The sequence below is a fragment of the Periophthalmus magnuspinnatus genome, chromosome 1 (assembly GCF_009829125.3).
Source record: "Periophthalmus magnuspinnatus isolate fPerMag1 chromosome 1, fPerMag1.2.pri, whole genome shotgun sequence".
Lineage (NCBI taxonomy): Eukaryota > Metazoa > Chordata > Actinopteri > Gobiiformes > Gobiidae > Periophthalmus > Periophthalmus magnuspinnatus.
Window position 1 is genome coordinate 28507510 of NC_047126.1, and position 18017 is coordinate 28525526.

General features: G+C 42.8%; 2 protein-coding genes across 6 annotated transcripts in view; both read right to left on the reverse strand.

The window, feature by feature from the left end:
- Positions 1–5687, reverse strand: part of gab1 (GRB2-associated binding protein 1) — a 53896-nt gene extending 48209 nt beyond the window's left edge. For 2 of the 5 annotated variants that reach the window (XM_055224428.1, XM_055224422.1), the window contains exons 1-2: positions 5188–5628; positions 4943–5103 (exon numbers count right to left, since the gene is read on the reverse strand). In XM_055224428.1, coding sequence (XP_055080403.1) covers positions 4943–5014 — 72 coding nt within the window. In that variant the 5' untranslated portion in view covers positions 5015–5103; positions 5188–5628. Of the gene's footprint in view, positions 1–4942; positions 5104–5187 lie in introns of all 5 variants that reach the window. The other 3 variants (XM_055224415.1, XM_055224425.1, XM_055224414.1) reach the window with 3 other exon arrangements.
- Positions 5688–7149: 1462 nt separating this feature from the next.
- Positions 7150–17689, reverse strand: usp38 (ubiquitin specific peptidase 38). The gene is given in 13 exon segments (XM_033967328.2): positions 7150–8152; positions 13176–14517; positions 14741–14847; positions 14941–15034; positions 15118–15245; positions 15247–15296; positions 15299–15311; positions 15389–15547; positions 15746–15847; positions 15929–16058; positions 16138–16273; positions 16350–17040; positions 17544–17689. Coding segments are annotated over 12 exon segments (3105 nt in total). The 5' UTR covers positions 17032–17040; positions 17544–17689; the 3' UTR covers positions 7150–7990.
- Between the last annotated feature and the right edge of the window lie 328 nt (positions 17690–18017).

An 18017-nucleotide genomic window follows, 5' to 3' on the forward strand; every position in this document is an offset into this window, starting at 1 on the left:
GGGGCCCTGCGCGGGACAGGGGCTTACACAGACACCTACTGAGACTGCCAGGTTCACATTACTTTGTTTTTGTGTTCAGCTCTGGAATTCACAGCTTTGTTTAGCTTCTATATGGAACAAATACACTAAAGAGGAACCAAGAGTCTGTCAAAACACGGAATATGCACACTACAAGATTTTTAATTATGCCACAGTGGATGTTTTTGAAGTTTCGTGTTCAACTTCACAATAATACTTTGAGGAAGCTAAAAGTGAAAATGAAGAGTTGTGCAATATAATTTACTGTATTCTGATTTCTAAGATAAGACTTGGATTACAGACAACTATATCGTAACAACTATTACATCTCTGAATAGTAAATTAGTAATAACTCAAGTCATGCTTGAAATAATTTCATTTTGGATAACCAGTTTAGGACTGTTGAAAACATGGATAACCCAGACAATAATCAACACAAAAAACAGTGTCAAATCTAGGTACCCAGTTAGTATCAGTAGGCCTACTGAAGAAATTACATTTATTCATGAGTTTCAAAATAATGAAAAATTGCCAGCACGGTTGCCATAGCAATTAATAATTTAAAACAAAATATAATGTGTTTTAATTGGGAAAAAGTCCTCAAAATGTTGCATAACAGAAGGGGGTTTAAAATTATCATATGGACTCTTAGTATTTTGGATAAATGAAGAAAAAAGGGGGACATATCAGAACAAACCAAAACAGCACCAACAGAACTACACCTGCACAGGAGTTCATGCGAAAACAACTATTTATGCAGAAAAAAACTACTAGGAAACAATGTGAATCATGAGTTTAATCTGTCTTTTAACATATAAATTAGGGATGTACCAATCCATCTATTTCAGCTGTGATACAGACATTGATACTTTCACTTTAAGCATCCGTCAACTCAATATTAACCGATACTGGTGAAGAAACGGGAAATGGCACTTATTCCCTAAACACAGTTAGTCCAATTGTGTTATGCAACTGTTATTTATGCTTTAAATGACGACTGAACAGCTTCGAGTGAATAAAAGTTCAAACATTATGAAACGTTTCAATAGGCTCAATCAATTTTTCAGTATCAATATTGGTGCATCCCTAATATAAATACCAAATCTTCAGCTAACTCTGTCACTCGTTAACTTCTCCTTTCTGCTGTTGTCCCATATAAATCCTTATCATCTAAATAAAGTGATTAAGGTAAAGGTACCGTCGGCCGATCAATCAACTAAGCAACTTAAGGTCTACCGCCATATTGTAGTGTTGATCACAGTAGGATATGTATTTACCTTGTTGACATGTTTTGGCTGCTAACTACAAGAATTTTGTCAGAACTGCCACTGGTCTTGGTGGTGACATGTCATATATCAGCTGTTGTTACTTGTAGGTATAGTCAGTCTACAGTACACCCGTGGACAGCATCAACCGCAATGACGGAGCGTTCCTCTTTTCACACACCTGGGAACCCTCCTCCAGAGACCACTGAGCGACAGGAGGCTGACCACGCTGAAGTAGACCGCTCTGAAGATGGCTTGCAGCTCGCAGCCGAAACACGTCCAAAAGGTAAATACATCTCCTCTCCATACTGTCTTAAAAAAGAACCCAAGTTGCTAAAGCACTGAAGTTTTTATGTCGTCACAACACTAAACCATTTAGAGACATACCAAAGACATTAAATCAAAGGTGTCGGTTGAGTTTAAAGTAAACAAGGAGCATCTTTTCCCTTTCACAGTGTAACACATAACTCACACCAAAACAACACCTACTCCTACATGACAACATTTAGACCAATTCATCACCTGAAACCCAGAGCCAAGACATACTAGCCTCTCAAAAGCACTTGCTAGTAGGGAAGATTATTTTGTGAAGAGATAATCGCGATGATTCTATTCACAACACAATAGAAAGAGATAAAAAATAATAATAATTATGAGTTTTAGAAGCAAAATTAAGCAACTTCCAATCAAACTTTACAGCAAAAAAGTACAAATAAGGTAAAGTGCTTATTTATCTGGCTGTTTATATCACCTCAACTTTACTTTAGCCTTCAGAAAGTTTGATTTCATAAACCAGATCACACACTGTAAGAAGTTAGACAAAAGAAATGAAAGAAAATTAAGATTTCACCACTTTAGTCATGGTGTAAATAATGAATAATCGTTAAATCAATATATAATATTGTGACTATCTCTATTTGAATATCTCTATTTGCTAGTATGAACTGACTTAGATGACTTCATGATAAAATAAATATATCAACTTCTGGTCGCCAACAAACCCTTAAATAAACCAAAGAAGCCGCTTAACATTTGAACGCTTTGTCATATGCCAAAAAAAGGCCTGTCAGCGCAGGATTACAAAGCCTCATGTGATCACACTCTCTGACCAGGAAGGGACTTGCCAAATACCTAGTGACGCACTGTGAAGCTGGACTAGCAATGATGTTAAGGGAAAAGATCATGGTTAGGGATTCTAAGAAAAGTGCGTGTAATAGGCCAGGGAGTTTCATTTATTATTTGAATTGTATGGAATAATATGATTTCTACATGATTTTCTATTGTGTTGATTGGTGTGCACTTACGCAAACGACTTAGGCATTTATAATACAAGGAGGGACAGGGGATATCTGGACTGAAAGGGTCACAGTTCAAGCAGACATCTAAAGGAAACTTCAAAATATAATCCTATAATCCTGGTGTTTATTAATCCCTCGTTAGGAAAAATCATTCTCTGCATTTGACTCGTCCTTGAATGGCACTGGGGCAACCTGTCAGCAGAGTGGACGGCTGCAGTACAGAGAATCTCCAGATCTTGAGCTAGGCTTGGTCAGGAGTACCTCAACTGGAGGATTTGGCCGATTGTGCATGGTTTGAGTCTTTTCCTCTCTGGTTTAATCTTGAGTAATACTAAAATACAGTTAGAAATAGACAATAACACATTTTGAAGCATGATATGTTGCAACAGGGAAATATTGCAATAAAAGATAATATTGAAACTACTTGATGCCACTAATTAAGGTTTAAATAATGCAAGATAATAGCAGTAATTCATTTTTAAATAGACTGTTTCATTAAGAGACATGAGCCACAGCAAGTAAATAGCAGAATGTACCAATAATTGCCATGAAAGAGTCTTATTCACCCCTTTCCAGCTCAAATGTTACTGCATTACTACAAAAATACCTAAAATCTCCCCATTTTTGCAAAGAAAAAGTACTCACGATAAATATTGAGGCCCAAAATATATTACTTCTTTGATATATTGAATGAAACATCGATATTGTAATTATTGTGACAGGCCGAGTTAGAGGGCTGCACTGAGTTGTTACAATTACAGTCCAAGCTCTGTGCCGACATGCCAAGTCATAAATGCTGAGAGTGGCTCCCCATTTGGACAGATAGTCTGTTATAAACCTTACGATGTGGCTGTAAAGGACAATTTGGGTCATCGGAGGTAGAGTTTGCTATGGACATAATGATTAGTGAAGATCAGGGAGTGACATCCATTTTCAAAGGTCACACCTTTGTTCCTACGGATATTGATAGCCACTGACAACATTGTAACCTTTAAGACAATATATTAGCGTTGTTTAAAGTATTGAAAATCAGATATTAATCAATACTGAAAAAATCCTATGAACATCACAAAATCTGACCTTTCGTGAACAGTTTAGAGTAGCCTTTATCAACACCAGTATAGATATGGTATTATTTTGTGCTGAATATTACGCTCTATTGCTTAAGTGCTTTTTAATGATCAAAAACTGTATCAAAATTGGTATCTACCATCAAGCCTTTTCTGTAGTATCGAAGTAAGAGTTTGAAATTTTTGTATCGTGACAACACAACAACATTAGTAGCTCATAAACTACATTAACTGAGTCTGAAGTGGAAAGTAATTTAAACGGGGATGCTGGAATGTCAGGTTCTAAGTTCACTCACAGCACCTGTCATTCCTGCACCCCCCAGTCAGACAATGCTTTTTTTGTGACTGCAATTTAGTTTAGTAGCTTTTATACTTTAAAAAAGTTTCCATTGTAAATGTGGTATTCCATCCTCTCAAGCTGAAAGCCACGTAATTCAATCACAATATGAGAAAATATCTTGCCATCCACAAGGGAAAACCACAATAACTGTGCAGATAGCTTATTCTCTTAAGTTAATTGCTTTTTGAATCAGAGCTGTTGTGCTTCTAAGAGGCAGCACTACAAATTGCCAAAGAGAATTGCACAGTCAACAAGGAAAAGTCATTGGATGTGTGACCATCTTGTCCTTTTTAATCTGCTATAATTTAAAAGAACAACAAAGGATCATGTGTGTGTATGTGGGGGGCCATGTGATGTGTCTAAAGCTGTTAACTTTTACAGATCACAACTTAATGCTGGTTACACTTTTAAAATGCATAAACTAAGAGTGACCGTTTCATATAAGCTGCAATTACTCACAATTACTGGGAAACACTGATATTACTACCAGCCTATAGTGTTTGGTTTATCCTGTAGCATTAACTGTACACAGATTACTTTCCAAGGTCATCAATAAACAGTTTTATAGATTTTAGGACATCTATAAAATCCTTAAGGGTTACACTAGGAGGCCATAGAGTGCCATACAATACCAATTAAGAACAGGGTCATGGAAACCTATGGAAGGTGTAATCCAAAACAACCACCAAACCAAAGTGCCAAAAAGATGGTACACTTAAAATGCTAATTAAAATGTAAGAAAGAGTGACGAAACCCAGCACATAGATGGAAAACAAAACCACGACACAATTCCTTGCTGAAATGTATCCAACCAATATGAGGCCAAGAAACGTGCACTTTGCTCTGGTGCGTAAAAGCGCACAGACGCACACAGACAGTTCGACCACGCTCACACGCTTACAGCTTATTTTTTACTACATTGAGAAAGAGGGTGATATAAAGCGGACTTACGTAACGTCTCAACTTTTTTTCAGGAGGAGACTTTCTGAGCCAGCCCGAGCACACCACCTCTCCCCCGCTCATATCTGCTCCTGTCCTGTCCTCCTCCTCGGAGCTGGAGCGCAGAAAGCTTGTTTGTCTTCGTTTGTTTTTGGGAGTGTCTTCTTGTGTGCCTGAAAAGAACAGCGGCATACAGCTCAAATGACAAAGTTTGAATGCTCTGATAGTGTTTTGTGTAAAATGTGGAGCTTAAATACCGTCAGTTCTCTTTCGAAAGTCGCTCCTTACCGACAAAGCAGTTGTTTGAAAGGCACAGAACAGATTTCACCCAGTTGGAGTCAAATATGCGCTTCTATCCTTGACTTGGGGAACAGAAAAGGCACCGCGGCGCCGCCTTTTCTACAAATATCTGCGGTAGCTTGTGGATTTTGCAACGCAGAGGTCGCAAAAAGGCGCAGACAACTCAGGAGCCGCGAAGTTTTGTTGTTAAACGTGACGCCTCATGCTAATCCGCGTCCAAGTGGAGAGATTCCCAGTTTGCGCGATCAGGTGTAGACGTCCCACACTGGCGCGGGGCATAGTTGACGTCCTTAAAGCATTCACAACCTTCTTCTGTGAAAACGCTAAGGCGACCTTTCCAGGCAGTTTACTCCCATGGTTCCTTCATTGTGATTGACAGGGTGGCTCCGTCTTTCCCTAAACTCACCCTCGTAGGAACATGCGCCTGTCAAGCTGCGTCAGAGCGCAACACTACATCACCGGAAGTAACGCTTGAATGCAAATTAATTCTACTCCAATTACGTTGAATAAATGTCTTTGGGTCACTGCTTTAATGGCTAATGGCCTTGGAGTAGTGTATTTTGTATTCAATATGCGGTTTTGACATCATAAAGCATTTCTGTGTGTGGTGATAAAGCTCTGAAAAGCACATGAAACACTAAAATCACACAAAAAGTACTCCAATTAACAAATACTAACATAACATATAACATATACGTATTCAGTTGGTCATAAAATTAAGTGTATTCCAACTTTACGCACTGTTCATACCATCCAAAGCGTCTACAGCAGAGTCTGGTTTTATTTGTCAAGGGTGCTACAGGAAGACGCCCTGCAAAACGTCCTACTTTTCCCAGAGCAGTGTAGTGGAGAAGACCGAGGTGGGGTGGCGGCAGTGAGCTGGGAAAATGAGAGCCTCAGACATGGGACATGCAGTTCCACTATTGTTGAGGACTATTCTGCGCACAAAAGCCAGAGATGGTCTTTCTGTCCAAACCTATTCAAAAGTATTCTGCAACATGGCTCCAGAGAAAGCCAAAATATCAGTACTGTAAGAGAGTTGGTGTACATCAGTGCCACATTACTTTACATAGACATTATCAGACAAGAGGAAAAGGGTTACATTGTACAGTGGATGTGCAAACCTACTGTATAAACCCACTGAGAACTAGGAACATAGATGAAGTGGCCCTCAACGGAATTTAACTCAATTAAGAAAGTAATGAACAAAGAAAATGTCATTATGATCCATATGCATGCACCCTCACTTTAATGCAATGTGTAACCTACATGTCTATCACTTTAAACTGTATAAATCATTTGTTGACAGTTTAAATGAGCCCAATCCTAACAATGATCACGTGTCTTCACAAAACTGTTCAAATCCCGCGTGTTTCCAGCGGATGGAGGGCTGGTATTTGAGGAATCCTGCTGGAATGCTATTGTAATGGTTCACAGTAACTCTCCCAGAGGATGTTCCCTGCTAGTCCATGATTAATGACTTCGCCATCGTGCAGACTCATTACCTCTTTCAACAGCCACTGATGAAGAAATAGGACACTATTAAGACCTGTAAACACAACATACCCGTTGGATCCTATGTGTTTGCCTTTTCTATTTCTGTGATGCACTGTTGCAACATCTATTTTGGTGTGTATTTAGTTAATAAGGCTAAAGTAGTGTTTGAAATAGTCCATCCATCATGTGAGCAGAATTTTGAAACATTTACTATCATTTGTGGGAATAACATGTAACTTCCTACTTCCCCCTTTTCTTAGTTGTGTTGCTGACAAGACAATCTGATCAGTTCTTAATTCTAAATACTCTCAACATAATATTCAGACGGACAAATCAATGTTTTCTCATCTATTAATCAAACTGTCTGTATAGAGTTACTTATTAAGATGCATTTTATAGCAAAGTAGACCAATACGAAAAATAAATGACCAGCGTTTTTACTGTGGGAAAAGGTAACTGAACACAATACAGCTGAGGTGTACATATTACAGTCAGTGATCTCATCAAGTCTGCATTAAATATCAAAAAGCATACAAAAAGCAACCATTAACCCACAAATATCCCTGAATGATCACATACAGGGACAGACAATATAGTAATGTACATTGCACTGTTGTGTTTTTTTTTTTAAAACATCAATATAGCATAATCTCAAAAATGCCCCAAACTGAGATTTTTTTGCTCAGTTGATGTGGTTCTTAACAGTATGTACATTTATTGCATGTGAGATTTAGACAGTAGGGCACATCTTAAAATAACAAGGCAAAAACATAGGCATTTAAGCATGAGGTGGCCAAAAAATGTGACACTTAAATTTGTTTCCACTTTCATGCTTCACCAATCAAATAGTTTTATCATTATATTCTAAAAGCAAATATAGTTGTCATAATTGTTTGTTTAGTGATGGTTCTTTAAAAATTTGCTAAAATGTGTGCCGTAACAACATAAGTAAAAGTGGTTTATTATTGATGCCCGTGAAGAACCACATACTTTACACAGTTCATATCCAGTGGAGTGCTTCCATCAAATACTGTATAAAGTGGTGGAACACTTCTATCTTATTATAAATTACAAACATTTTCATCATGGCCAAAATATAAAACCAAAAGTTAAGAAACCAAATTACTTCAAGGTAAGAATCAATCCTCATTTGATGTTTTTACTAAAATGTAGCGCTGCTTCTGGGATTGGACAATGTTGTGGTGAGGTTGGTGTTGTGTTTGAGGCGGTCCAGAGTTGAGCTTTTCTACAGCGTTCCTTGCTTTAAAACACCAGTCTGCTGATGGTGTTGAAGCCACCTCCTCCTCCCCCTCCACCAGATGGGCCGCAGCTCCCTGGAGGGTTGTTGTCATCTGAACCATTGGGCTTGGAGGAGCAGGACGATGAGGCTTGCAGAACTTGGGTTCGGGCATTCAGCTCCTGCTCCTAACATGACAAAAAAGAAACACAAATTTAAATTCACTGTGTAGAACTAAAGAAATATCCATCCATCCATCCATTTTCTTCCACTTATCCGGGGCCGGGTCGCGGGGGCAGCAGTCTAAGCAGGGACTCCCAGACTTCCCTCACCCCAGACACGTCCTCCAGCTCCTCCGGTGGGACCCCAAGGCGTTCCCAGGCCAGCCGAGAGACAAAGTCCCTCCAGCGTGTCCTGGGTCTTCCCCAGGGCCTCCTCCTGGTGGGACATGCCCAGAACACCTCCCTAGGGAGGCGTCCAGGAGGCATCCTGAGCAGATGCCCGAGCCACCTCAACTGGTTCCTCTCGACGTGTAGGAGCAGCGGCGTAGATTGACCAGTAAATCGAGAGCTTCGCCTTCCAGCTCAGCTCCTTCTTCACCACAACGGACCGATACAGTGACCGCATCACTGCAGACGCTGCACCGATCCGCCTGTCAATCTCACGCTCCATCCTTCCCTCACTCGTGAACAAGACCCCGAGATACTTGAACTCCTCCACTTGAGGCAGAGACTCACCACCCACCCGGAGAGGGCAAACCACCTTTTTCCGGTCGAGAACCATGGCCTCGGATTTGGAGGAGCTGATTCTCATCTCAGTCACTTCACACTCGGCTGCAAACTGCCCCAGTGCCTGCTGCAGGTCCTGGCTCGAAGAAGCCATCAGGACAACATCATCTGCAAACAGCAGAGATGAAATCCTGTGGTTCCCAAACCAGACCCCCTCCGGCCCCTGGCTGCGCCTAGAAATTCTGTCCATAAATATAATGAACAGAACCGGTGACAAAGGGCAGCCCTGGCGGAGTCCAACATGCACCGGGAACAGGTCTGACTTACTGCCAGCAATGCGAACACAGCTCCTGCTCCGGTCATACAGGGACCGGACAGCCCTTAGCAAAGAGCCCGGACCCCATACTCCCAGAGCACCCCCCAAAGGACACCACGAGGGACACGGTCGAATGCCTTCTCCAGATCCACAAAACACATGTGGACTGGTTGGGCAAACTCCCATGAACCCTCAAGGACTCAAGGACCCAATGGAGAGTGTAGAGCTGGTCCAGTGTTCCTCGACCAAGACGAAAACCACACTGCTCCTCCTGAATCCGAGGTTCGACTATCGGATTCTCCTCTCCAGTACCCTGGAATAGACCTTACCGGGAAGGCTGAGGAGTGTGATTCCCCTGTAATTGGAACACACCCTCCGGTCCCCCTTCTTATACAGAGGGACCACCACCCCGGTCTGCCATTCCACAGGTACTGTCCCCGACCGCCACGCGATGTTGCAGAGACGTGTCAGCCAAGACAGCCCCACAACATCCAGAGAGTTGAGGTACTCAGGACGGATCTCATCCACCCCCGGAGCCTTGCCACCGAGGAGCTTGCCAACCACCTCAGTGACTTCAGACAGGGTGATGGACAAGTCCACCTCCGGGTCCCCAGTTTCTGCTTCCTCCTCGGAAGACGTGACAGTGGGATTGAGGAGATCCTCAAAGTATTCCTTCCACCGCCCGACAACATCCCCAGTCGAGGTCAGCAGCTCTCCACCCGCACTGTAAACAGTGTTGATGAAGCACTGTTTCCCCCTCCCGAGGCGTCGGACGGTTTGCCAGAATCTCTTTGAGGCCGTCTGATAGTCCTCCTCCATGACCTCCCCGAACTCCTCCCAACCCCGAGTTTTTGCCTCTGTGACTGCCCGAGCCGCGGCACGCTTGGCCCGCCGGTACTCATGAGCTGCCTCAGGAGTCCCACGAGCCAACAAGGCTCGATAGGACTCCTTCTTCAGCATGACGGCATCCCTTACTTCCGATGTCCACCACCGGGTTCGGGGATTACCGCCGCGACAAGCACCGCAGACCTTACGACCACAACTACGAGCAGCCGCATCGACAATAGAGGTGGAGAACATGGCCCACTCAGCGTCCATGTCCCCAGCCTCCCCCGGGATCAGGGAGAAGCTCTCCCGGAGGTGGGAGTTGAAGACCCCTCTGACAGAGGGCTCCGCCAGACGTTCCCAGCAGACCCTCACGATGCGCTTGGGCCTGCCAGGTCTGTCCGGCTTCCTCCTCTGCCAGCGGATCCAACTCACCACCAGGTGGTGATCAGTTGACAGCTCAGCCCCTCTTTTCACCCGAGAGACACTCGGGTGGAGGTCAGATGACATGACAACAAAGTCGATCATCGACCTCCGACCTAGAGTGTCCTGGTGCCACGTGCACCGATGGACACCCTTGTGCTCGAACATGGTGTTTGTTATGGATAAACTGTGACTAGCACAGAAGTCCAATAACAAAACACCACACGGGTTCAGATCGGGGAGGCCAATCCTCCCAATCACTCCCTTCCAAGTGTCACTGTCATTACCCACATGGGCATTGAAGTCTCCCAGGAGAACAACGGAGTCTCCGGTTGGTGCACTGTCTAGTACCCCTCCCAGGGACTCCAAGAAGGCCGGGTACTCTGCACTACTGTTTGGCCCGTAGGCCGACACAACAGTGAGAGACCTGTCCCCGACCCGAAGGCGCAGGGACGCGACCCTCTCGTTCACCGGGGTGAACTCCAACACGTGGCGGCTGAGCTGTGGGGCAATGAGCAAGCTCACACCAGCTCGCCGCCGCTCCCCGCGGGCAACGCCAGAGAAATGGAGAGTCCAACCCCTCTCAAGATGTTGGGTTCCAGAGCCCAAGCTGTGCGTGGAGGTGAGGCCGACTATATCTAGCTGCTAATGCTCAACCTCCCGCACAAGCTCAGGCTCCTTCCCCCCCAGCGAGGTGACATTCCATGTCCCCAGAGCTAGTCTCCATGTCCGGAGATCCGGTCGTCAAGGTCCCCACCTTCGACTGCCGCCCAGATCTCTCTGCACCCGCCCCTCATGGCTCCTCTCGCAGGTGGTGGGTCCACAGGAGGACGGCCCCACGTCGTTCCTTCGGGCTGGGCCCGGCCGGGTCCCGTGGGGAAAGGCCCGGCCACCAGGCGCTCGCTGCCGAGCACCCACCCCAGGCCTGGCTCCAGGGTGGGGCCCCGGTAATGCCAGTCCGGGCGACGTAAACGGCCTCGTTGGATTCCTCTTCATGATGGGCTTCTGAACCGCTCTTAGTCAGACCCGTCTCCCAGGACCTGTTTGTCATGGGTGACCATCCCAGGGGCATGAAGCCCCCGACAACATAGCTCCCAGGATCATTCGGGTGCTCAAACCCCTCCACCACGTTAAGGTGGCGGTTCGGGGAGGGGAAATATGTATTCTACTAAAACTACTAAAACTACAAAAACTCATTAGAGAACTTAAACATGAATAAAAGGTATGGGTTCATTGCACATATATACAAATGTTTCCATTATATCCAAATACTAAAACAGTTATCTTATCCACCCAGAAACTTATACATAGCCATTATGTTACTACAGCACCATCTAGAGGGAACTTTCTGGAGTTACAAAAGTATTTTATGAAGAGTCACATCAATATTGTTCAGTGACTTGTGAAATTACCTTTCATACATTTCACATTGCATTGCAAGTGCACCATTATAGTGTTGTTTCTTACCAAAGGCATTTACTCTGGAGAACATTTTGTCAGACAATAAATAAGTGAACTTATTGAAACCTTAACAGCCAAGTACATCCAAGAGACCACATACCCAACCAGTAAAAATTTAGGACACATTTCAATATTTTATCTTTGTTAAAAAGGCCTCGCATCCTCACTGCTTCCTCATAGAAACTGAAACTACTTGCAGCAGCCAGAATACTAACTCCACCCATTACGACTCAGCAGAAGTTAGCATAAGTCAGGTATCGGAGTTCAGAGAGAATTGGGCTATAAGCGGAAAGACTGTGGGAGAACAGTGCTTAAAAGGTTCTAATTTTTAGTTAGGAACCTGTTTTTGATGTTCATGAAGTAGATGTTTCTGTGCATATAAACTTGTTAAACAAACTATTAATTTAAGTATTAGTTAACCTCCCATTTTAAGATCAAACCTGAATTTAACCTGTCCATAGTCACATGTCTTCCTGTCCCTGATGGAACTTGAAGCCTCCTCTGGGTTACCGTTGCCATGGTGAATCCTCTTTTCTGAGATCCACTGATTGTGGCTTCTCTCCTCAGCTAAACTCACAGTGAACAAACTCTGAGTGGTCTAACTCTACTCTTTTCTGAAACAGGAAACGCTGAGTTAGCTCTGTGAGTAGGATCACTATAAGTCAGGATTTAAACTCAAGACTTAGCTGACCTTGCTTTGTGAAATAGGGCCTTTATAGTATAGTTTACTGACCATGTTGTATGTCTTCGTTTCTTATAGAACCACACTTCTAACATGCCTGTGGATTGTTCAATAAAACTCCTCACCAAAGACATCTGGCTGGTTCTTTTCTGGTTCCTGCAATAGGTCAATACAGATAGCATCCCCTAGTGTGTTTTTCAGTCTTTATGTTTAGTATTTTTTACATTGTAGATACATACTGAAGAGATCAAATATAGAATCAGAATAAGTTTTATTGCTAATGTCAGTGAACAAAGTTCACAAACTAGGAACTTGCATCTGCATTATGGTTGTGGGTGTTGTGCAACAAAGCCTGATGTATGGAATGATGTAGCAAATATGTTAAATAACGAAATGTTTTATATGTTTAATATTTTAGATTCAGATTCTTCAAAGTAGACACCCTTTGCTTTGTTGACAGCACTGCAAACCCTTGGCCTTCTCTTAGTGAGCTTCATGATAAAGTCACCTGAAATGGTTTTCACTTCACAGCTGTGCTTTTGTCAGGGTTCATTGGTGGAATGCCAAGAGTGTGATCAAAGCAGTGATTAAAGCAAAGTGTGGCCATTTTTAAGACCCTAAAATAAAAAACATGCCTTAATCCTTCTTCAATCCAATGTAGATTCACATAATCTACAGTGTAAATAGTCATGAAAATAAAAAAATATTAAATGAAAAAGTGTGTCCACGCTTTTAACCACACAATATGAATTGGCCAATATATCTATATTTCTTACCTGTAGGAAGAGTTTGTTGTCTTTAATAATAGCATCCAGAAGCTCCTTTTGTAGTGGTGGCTCTGCATTCATTCTCATCCCATTTGCCACCCCTGTCCCGTTTACGTTTTTCCCAGGAATCTCCTGTTTTCTGTACATGAGCACATATGCTGTGTCCTTGGGGAAGCGATTAGTAATATTTTGCACTGATTGGAAGGAGGCATAAGTTACTCTGCTGTCATTGAACAAAAGCCAGTCTTTGTCTGAATGTCCACTAGGGGATGATGTATTCCCTTGCTCATGTGAAACTGCCAGAGATGAGCAAGAAGGGATACAATCTGCCCTGTTATCATCTTTTAAGGAAAGACAGTTGGCAAGATGCTGCGTCCCATCTACTTCACAGACATTGCGACCGTAAGAATAGTAATGCCCACTTTCTGAGGACAAACCTGAATGCATCACCACAGAGCAGAGAACATAAGGGACCGACTGAACTGATGTGTCCTGTACAGCTCCATCTATTCTCTCCTCTTCATCATTTTGAGAAGGTTTGAGCTTTTTTGCCAGGTTCTCAGTGCATTCTGGAGAATCCTCTTGCAAAGATGTAGAAGATGGTCTGGGTATGTGTGTGTGCACAGGAAGCCTCATCAATGCTGGAATAGTGACATTGTCCAAAATTTTTCTCCGCACGTGGCACTTGGCATCATATGCAAATCGCAGCAGAGTCAAAATGAGGTACTCAGGTGCTGACACCATTTTTAACGTCCTCTCTGCTCTTTGGAGAGAGACGCACTTTTCACAAAAGTAAGCATTATCTGCATCAAGGATTTCTGGTGCCAGGAAATAGTTGACCAGATCAGGCACTGAGAGGGGAGGCTCGCTCATCACTGGCACAATAGAAACACTGCTGGCTGGTGATTTCACTGGCCCTGACTCAGGGTTTTCACTGCCACCATTGACTGATCCCTGACAATGAAGCTCCGGCCCCATCATGGGCCCCACCATGGGCCCCACCATGGGCCCCACCATGGGCCCCACCATAGGCCCCACCATGGGCCCCACCATGGGCCCCTCTACCGGGCCAGTGTCTGCAGAGGTGACAGGGGGACAGAAGGCCAAAGACAGGTCTGTAAAAGGCTCCTCTTTCTCAGATATGCTGTTACAATGCATACAGCGGATCCCGGTAATCAGCTTCCCACCAAACGTCTTCTCTATTAAAGTTCTGCTGTCACAGTCAGTAGGAGTTAGTGACGGCACGTGTTCATCTGGACTTTTGGGGCCATTGTCATTTCTGTCATCAGCTGAGACTTCTTTGGGTTCAGATGACTGCAGGACCTGAATTGTTTTCTCCTCTTCATGCAATCTTAATATTAGGAAAAAAACAAATTGAAAATCAGAATAACACAGTGCAAATATGAATGTTTATTTTGACTAGGGAGCATTTATTCAATTGCTTCATCTAATTTAATGTTGCTTTTAACCCACCAAACATTTTTAGGACTCCATTCAAAGAAGGGCTTTCCCATTTACAACTCATTTGAATCAAGTGACACATTCAAAACTGTAATAATTTATTGCAACTGTACCGGTCTAGAAGAAATCTGAGGTATTCAGAGCAGTCTTGCTGGGATCCAGCATTAAACCAGGGAGGCCGAGACGCTTCCAAAAAATTTTTAGGAGCATATGCTGCCCTCTGGTGGACAAATAATGAGGAAAGACTCTTAGACTCATTGTGCCAAAACTCCTGACATTACATATAAGATGGTAATACACATTTTATACTAACCTGAGTATGTGCAAGAAAAGCAAACAGCAACTGAAGCTTTTTCATGAGCCTTTCTGAGCCATTAAGATTTAAAGACAAAACATGTCTCCTAAAACTGAGGGTGGTTACAATAAGGAAGTTAACATTAAGAGAAACTAATACATGAAAACAAAGGGCAGGCTTGATTTTGTGACTTACTCAGTGGCCATAAAGAGGGTCTGTATGATGCTGTTCATATAGCAGGTATTTCCAAGGTTGACCAGGCCTGTTTTGCCTGTCTCAGACTTCCCAGACTGTCTCAGAAAACCCGGCGCAAATGAGTTGGACCTGAGAGGTCCAGGCACTTTGATTCAACACCAACTTGATCTCATCTTCCTCGGTTTTGGGAGATCCTGACAAAATACAGTTAAACATTATATAAAGAAAGTGGATGGCAAGTATTAGTAACATTATATTCTGTACTTTTTACCTTGATGGACTCAAGTATGTGGTCATAAAGGTCTGGGAATCCAGAGTAGTGGTACATCATACAGTGCATAAGTTTGGAGAATTGCAATAAGAAATCTTTGCTGTTGGGATGTCCATCTGTTGTTAAGGACTGGACTAATGGAACCACGCGGGGAACAACCTAATAGTTTTCAAGCAAAAATAAAAAAAGAAGAAAAAGATGATAAAAAGATTATTAAATCTGTGACAAAAAATATGTGAAAGTTCCAATTAGTCCAAATGACATTTTTTTAAATGTCATACTTAACTTAACTTCATACCTACTACATTAAATCATTGTAGTAGGTATGAAGGACATGTGTTTTGTAGAGAAACATACCAAATGAAAGGCTTCTGGAGAGTGCTGAAAACTCAACAGCATGTGTGACAGGACTGCAAGGGCTCCCTGACGAACAATGGGGTACCACAGTCGATTAAATACCTACAAGGAGAAAAATACATACATAACTATATACAATCTTGAGCTATACAAAGGTAGTATGAATAACATGTTATTACTTACTAGTTCAATTTTTAGCAGTGTCACATCAATAAGGATGGTGAACTTCTGAACTGCAGCCAGTCCTTTCAGAAGTGCAATGACCCAGATATCCACATTGTGGGCCAGAGGCCAAGATAGCCAATCGATCATCCTAAACACAGGGGTATTGGGGTTAGGTTTTAGCAGGCAGACCATTGGGACTTCAAGATGGTGGATAATTACTAGATCACCTGCAGAGGGCCTTGGTCATATTTGTATCTTTAACACTGTGGTCTGTTGTCAGACTCTTGATAAGCACTGTGATCATCTGGACTGGGATGTGCTGGACCAGACAGGCCAAGGCAATGGAGGGCTCATATGTCAGTTCTGCCAAGAGACAATGTTCACATCAAATATATTTTAACATGTAGCAAAAAAGACCACTGTTTGTTTTCAGCCTCACCTGTTGATGATATGATAGAAAAGACTTCCTGCAGTGATGGCAGCAGAGTTGCCGGATCAGTCTTCCAGATGTTCTGGAGCAGCGTGCTCGCCCTGGTCACTTGGTTTACATATTCTCTCAGCTCTTGCTCTTCATTGGCAAAGCACTGGAAGTAACTAATGGTCCTCACAAGCTGCTGACAGAACAGACCTCCAGTCTTGTCCTTTGGGATGCATTGTACAAAGTCAGAGAGCAGAGTGCTAAGACGTGCACACAGGGCAGGGTCAGGCCGCTCACAGACCATCCTTAACACTTCCACCTGAATCACACTAAAGATCTCCAGTACAGACGGGCAGCTGATGAGCAAACGCAGGCAACTGTGAATGAAGTCTATAATGGCTGGGTCTTTATGGTGCAGCTCGCCATAGCCCTGCTGGAGCAGACCCAACACAAAGTCCTTGCTAAAGTATCGCTCAAACTCTGGGCGGTGGTACCGGGCATAGGCCTCCAGAACCTGAAAGCCCACTTGCTTCTGAAAAGCATCTTCCCCGAGCAAAATGAGATGAGTGGTGAGAGTAAACATTGCTTGGCACTGCTCCTCGGTCACAGCTTTCTCTGCCGCCTCCACTACTTTCTTTATAATGGCCTTCTTCACATGAACTGGATGATTTGAGCTCACAAGGCCCTCCAAAATCTTGTCCATGGTGACGATCTAAAGAAGTTAAAAAAAAAAAAAATCAAAAAGCTTAAATACAGAGTTTGTTTTTTAGGATAAAGACAAAAATCTATTCTATTAATATTTGCATTAAAAACATTTTATACATAGTGTTGAAGGACAGTAAGCACGGTTAGTTTGAAAAAATAAAATTAAGCAGCGAGAGCACTTAGCTGTCATGAACGCGTCTTGTCGTTAACGCGCTGTGCACTGTTTGCTGTTGGGAGCTTATGGATGCTAGCTGCTAGCTGCTATTTGCTTTGTTATGACTATGTTTCAGGTATGGCAGTTGTTAACAGTACCTGTAAACTGTACGGATATGAAAACACGATTTATAAGTAAATCAGATCTTGGTGAATAGCTAATAGCTAATAAAATGACAGTAAAACTATAAACAAATGTACCTTACAGGACAGATGTTAGCTCATTCGAAGACACTGACTTAGCATAAATACCGCCCTGATCTGTGCTAACATACACTGTTATCAAACATGTCTTACCCAAATCAAGCATGTCAACAGTCTCCAGACTAAGTATTGTGATTAGTCGTTTGCTGTTAACAGTCCTTTGAAGGCAAATTAGCCTTATTTTGATTTAGTTGGTAGCTCCTCCGGCCCAAAAACAGCTGATTAACCATACACCGACGTCATTTCAGAGACAGAATGACTGTAGGACCTTCATGGGGAGCTGTTTACAAATGCCTGATTGAAAGTATTGTAAAGAAATAAAATAATAAGTTTAGTACATGTAAGCTTTGGATACTATAGTTCATTATTCGCACAGGATATATTTTTTAGTTTTTGAAGTATATAGTACAGGTATCATTTGCCTAAACGTTCAGGTATAGTGACATTTTTTTAACGATAGATATCAGCTTCAGTGTGAGAGCTACCAATGTTTCTTTTTGGTTTTTTGATTAGGAGCTGTAAGATTTCATAAAGGTTTTCTGTCAACTAAGACTGATTTTGTCCGAG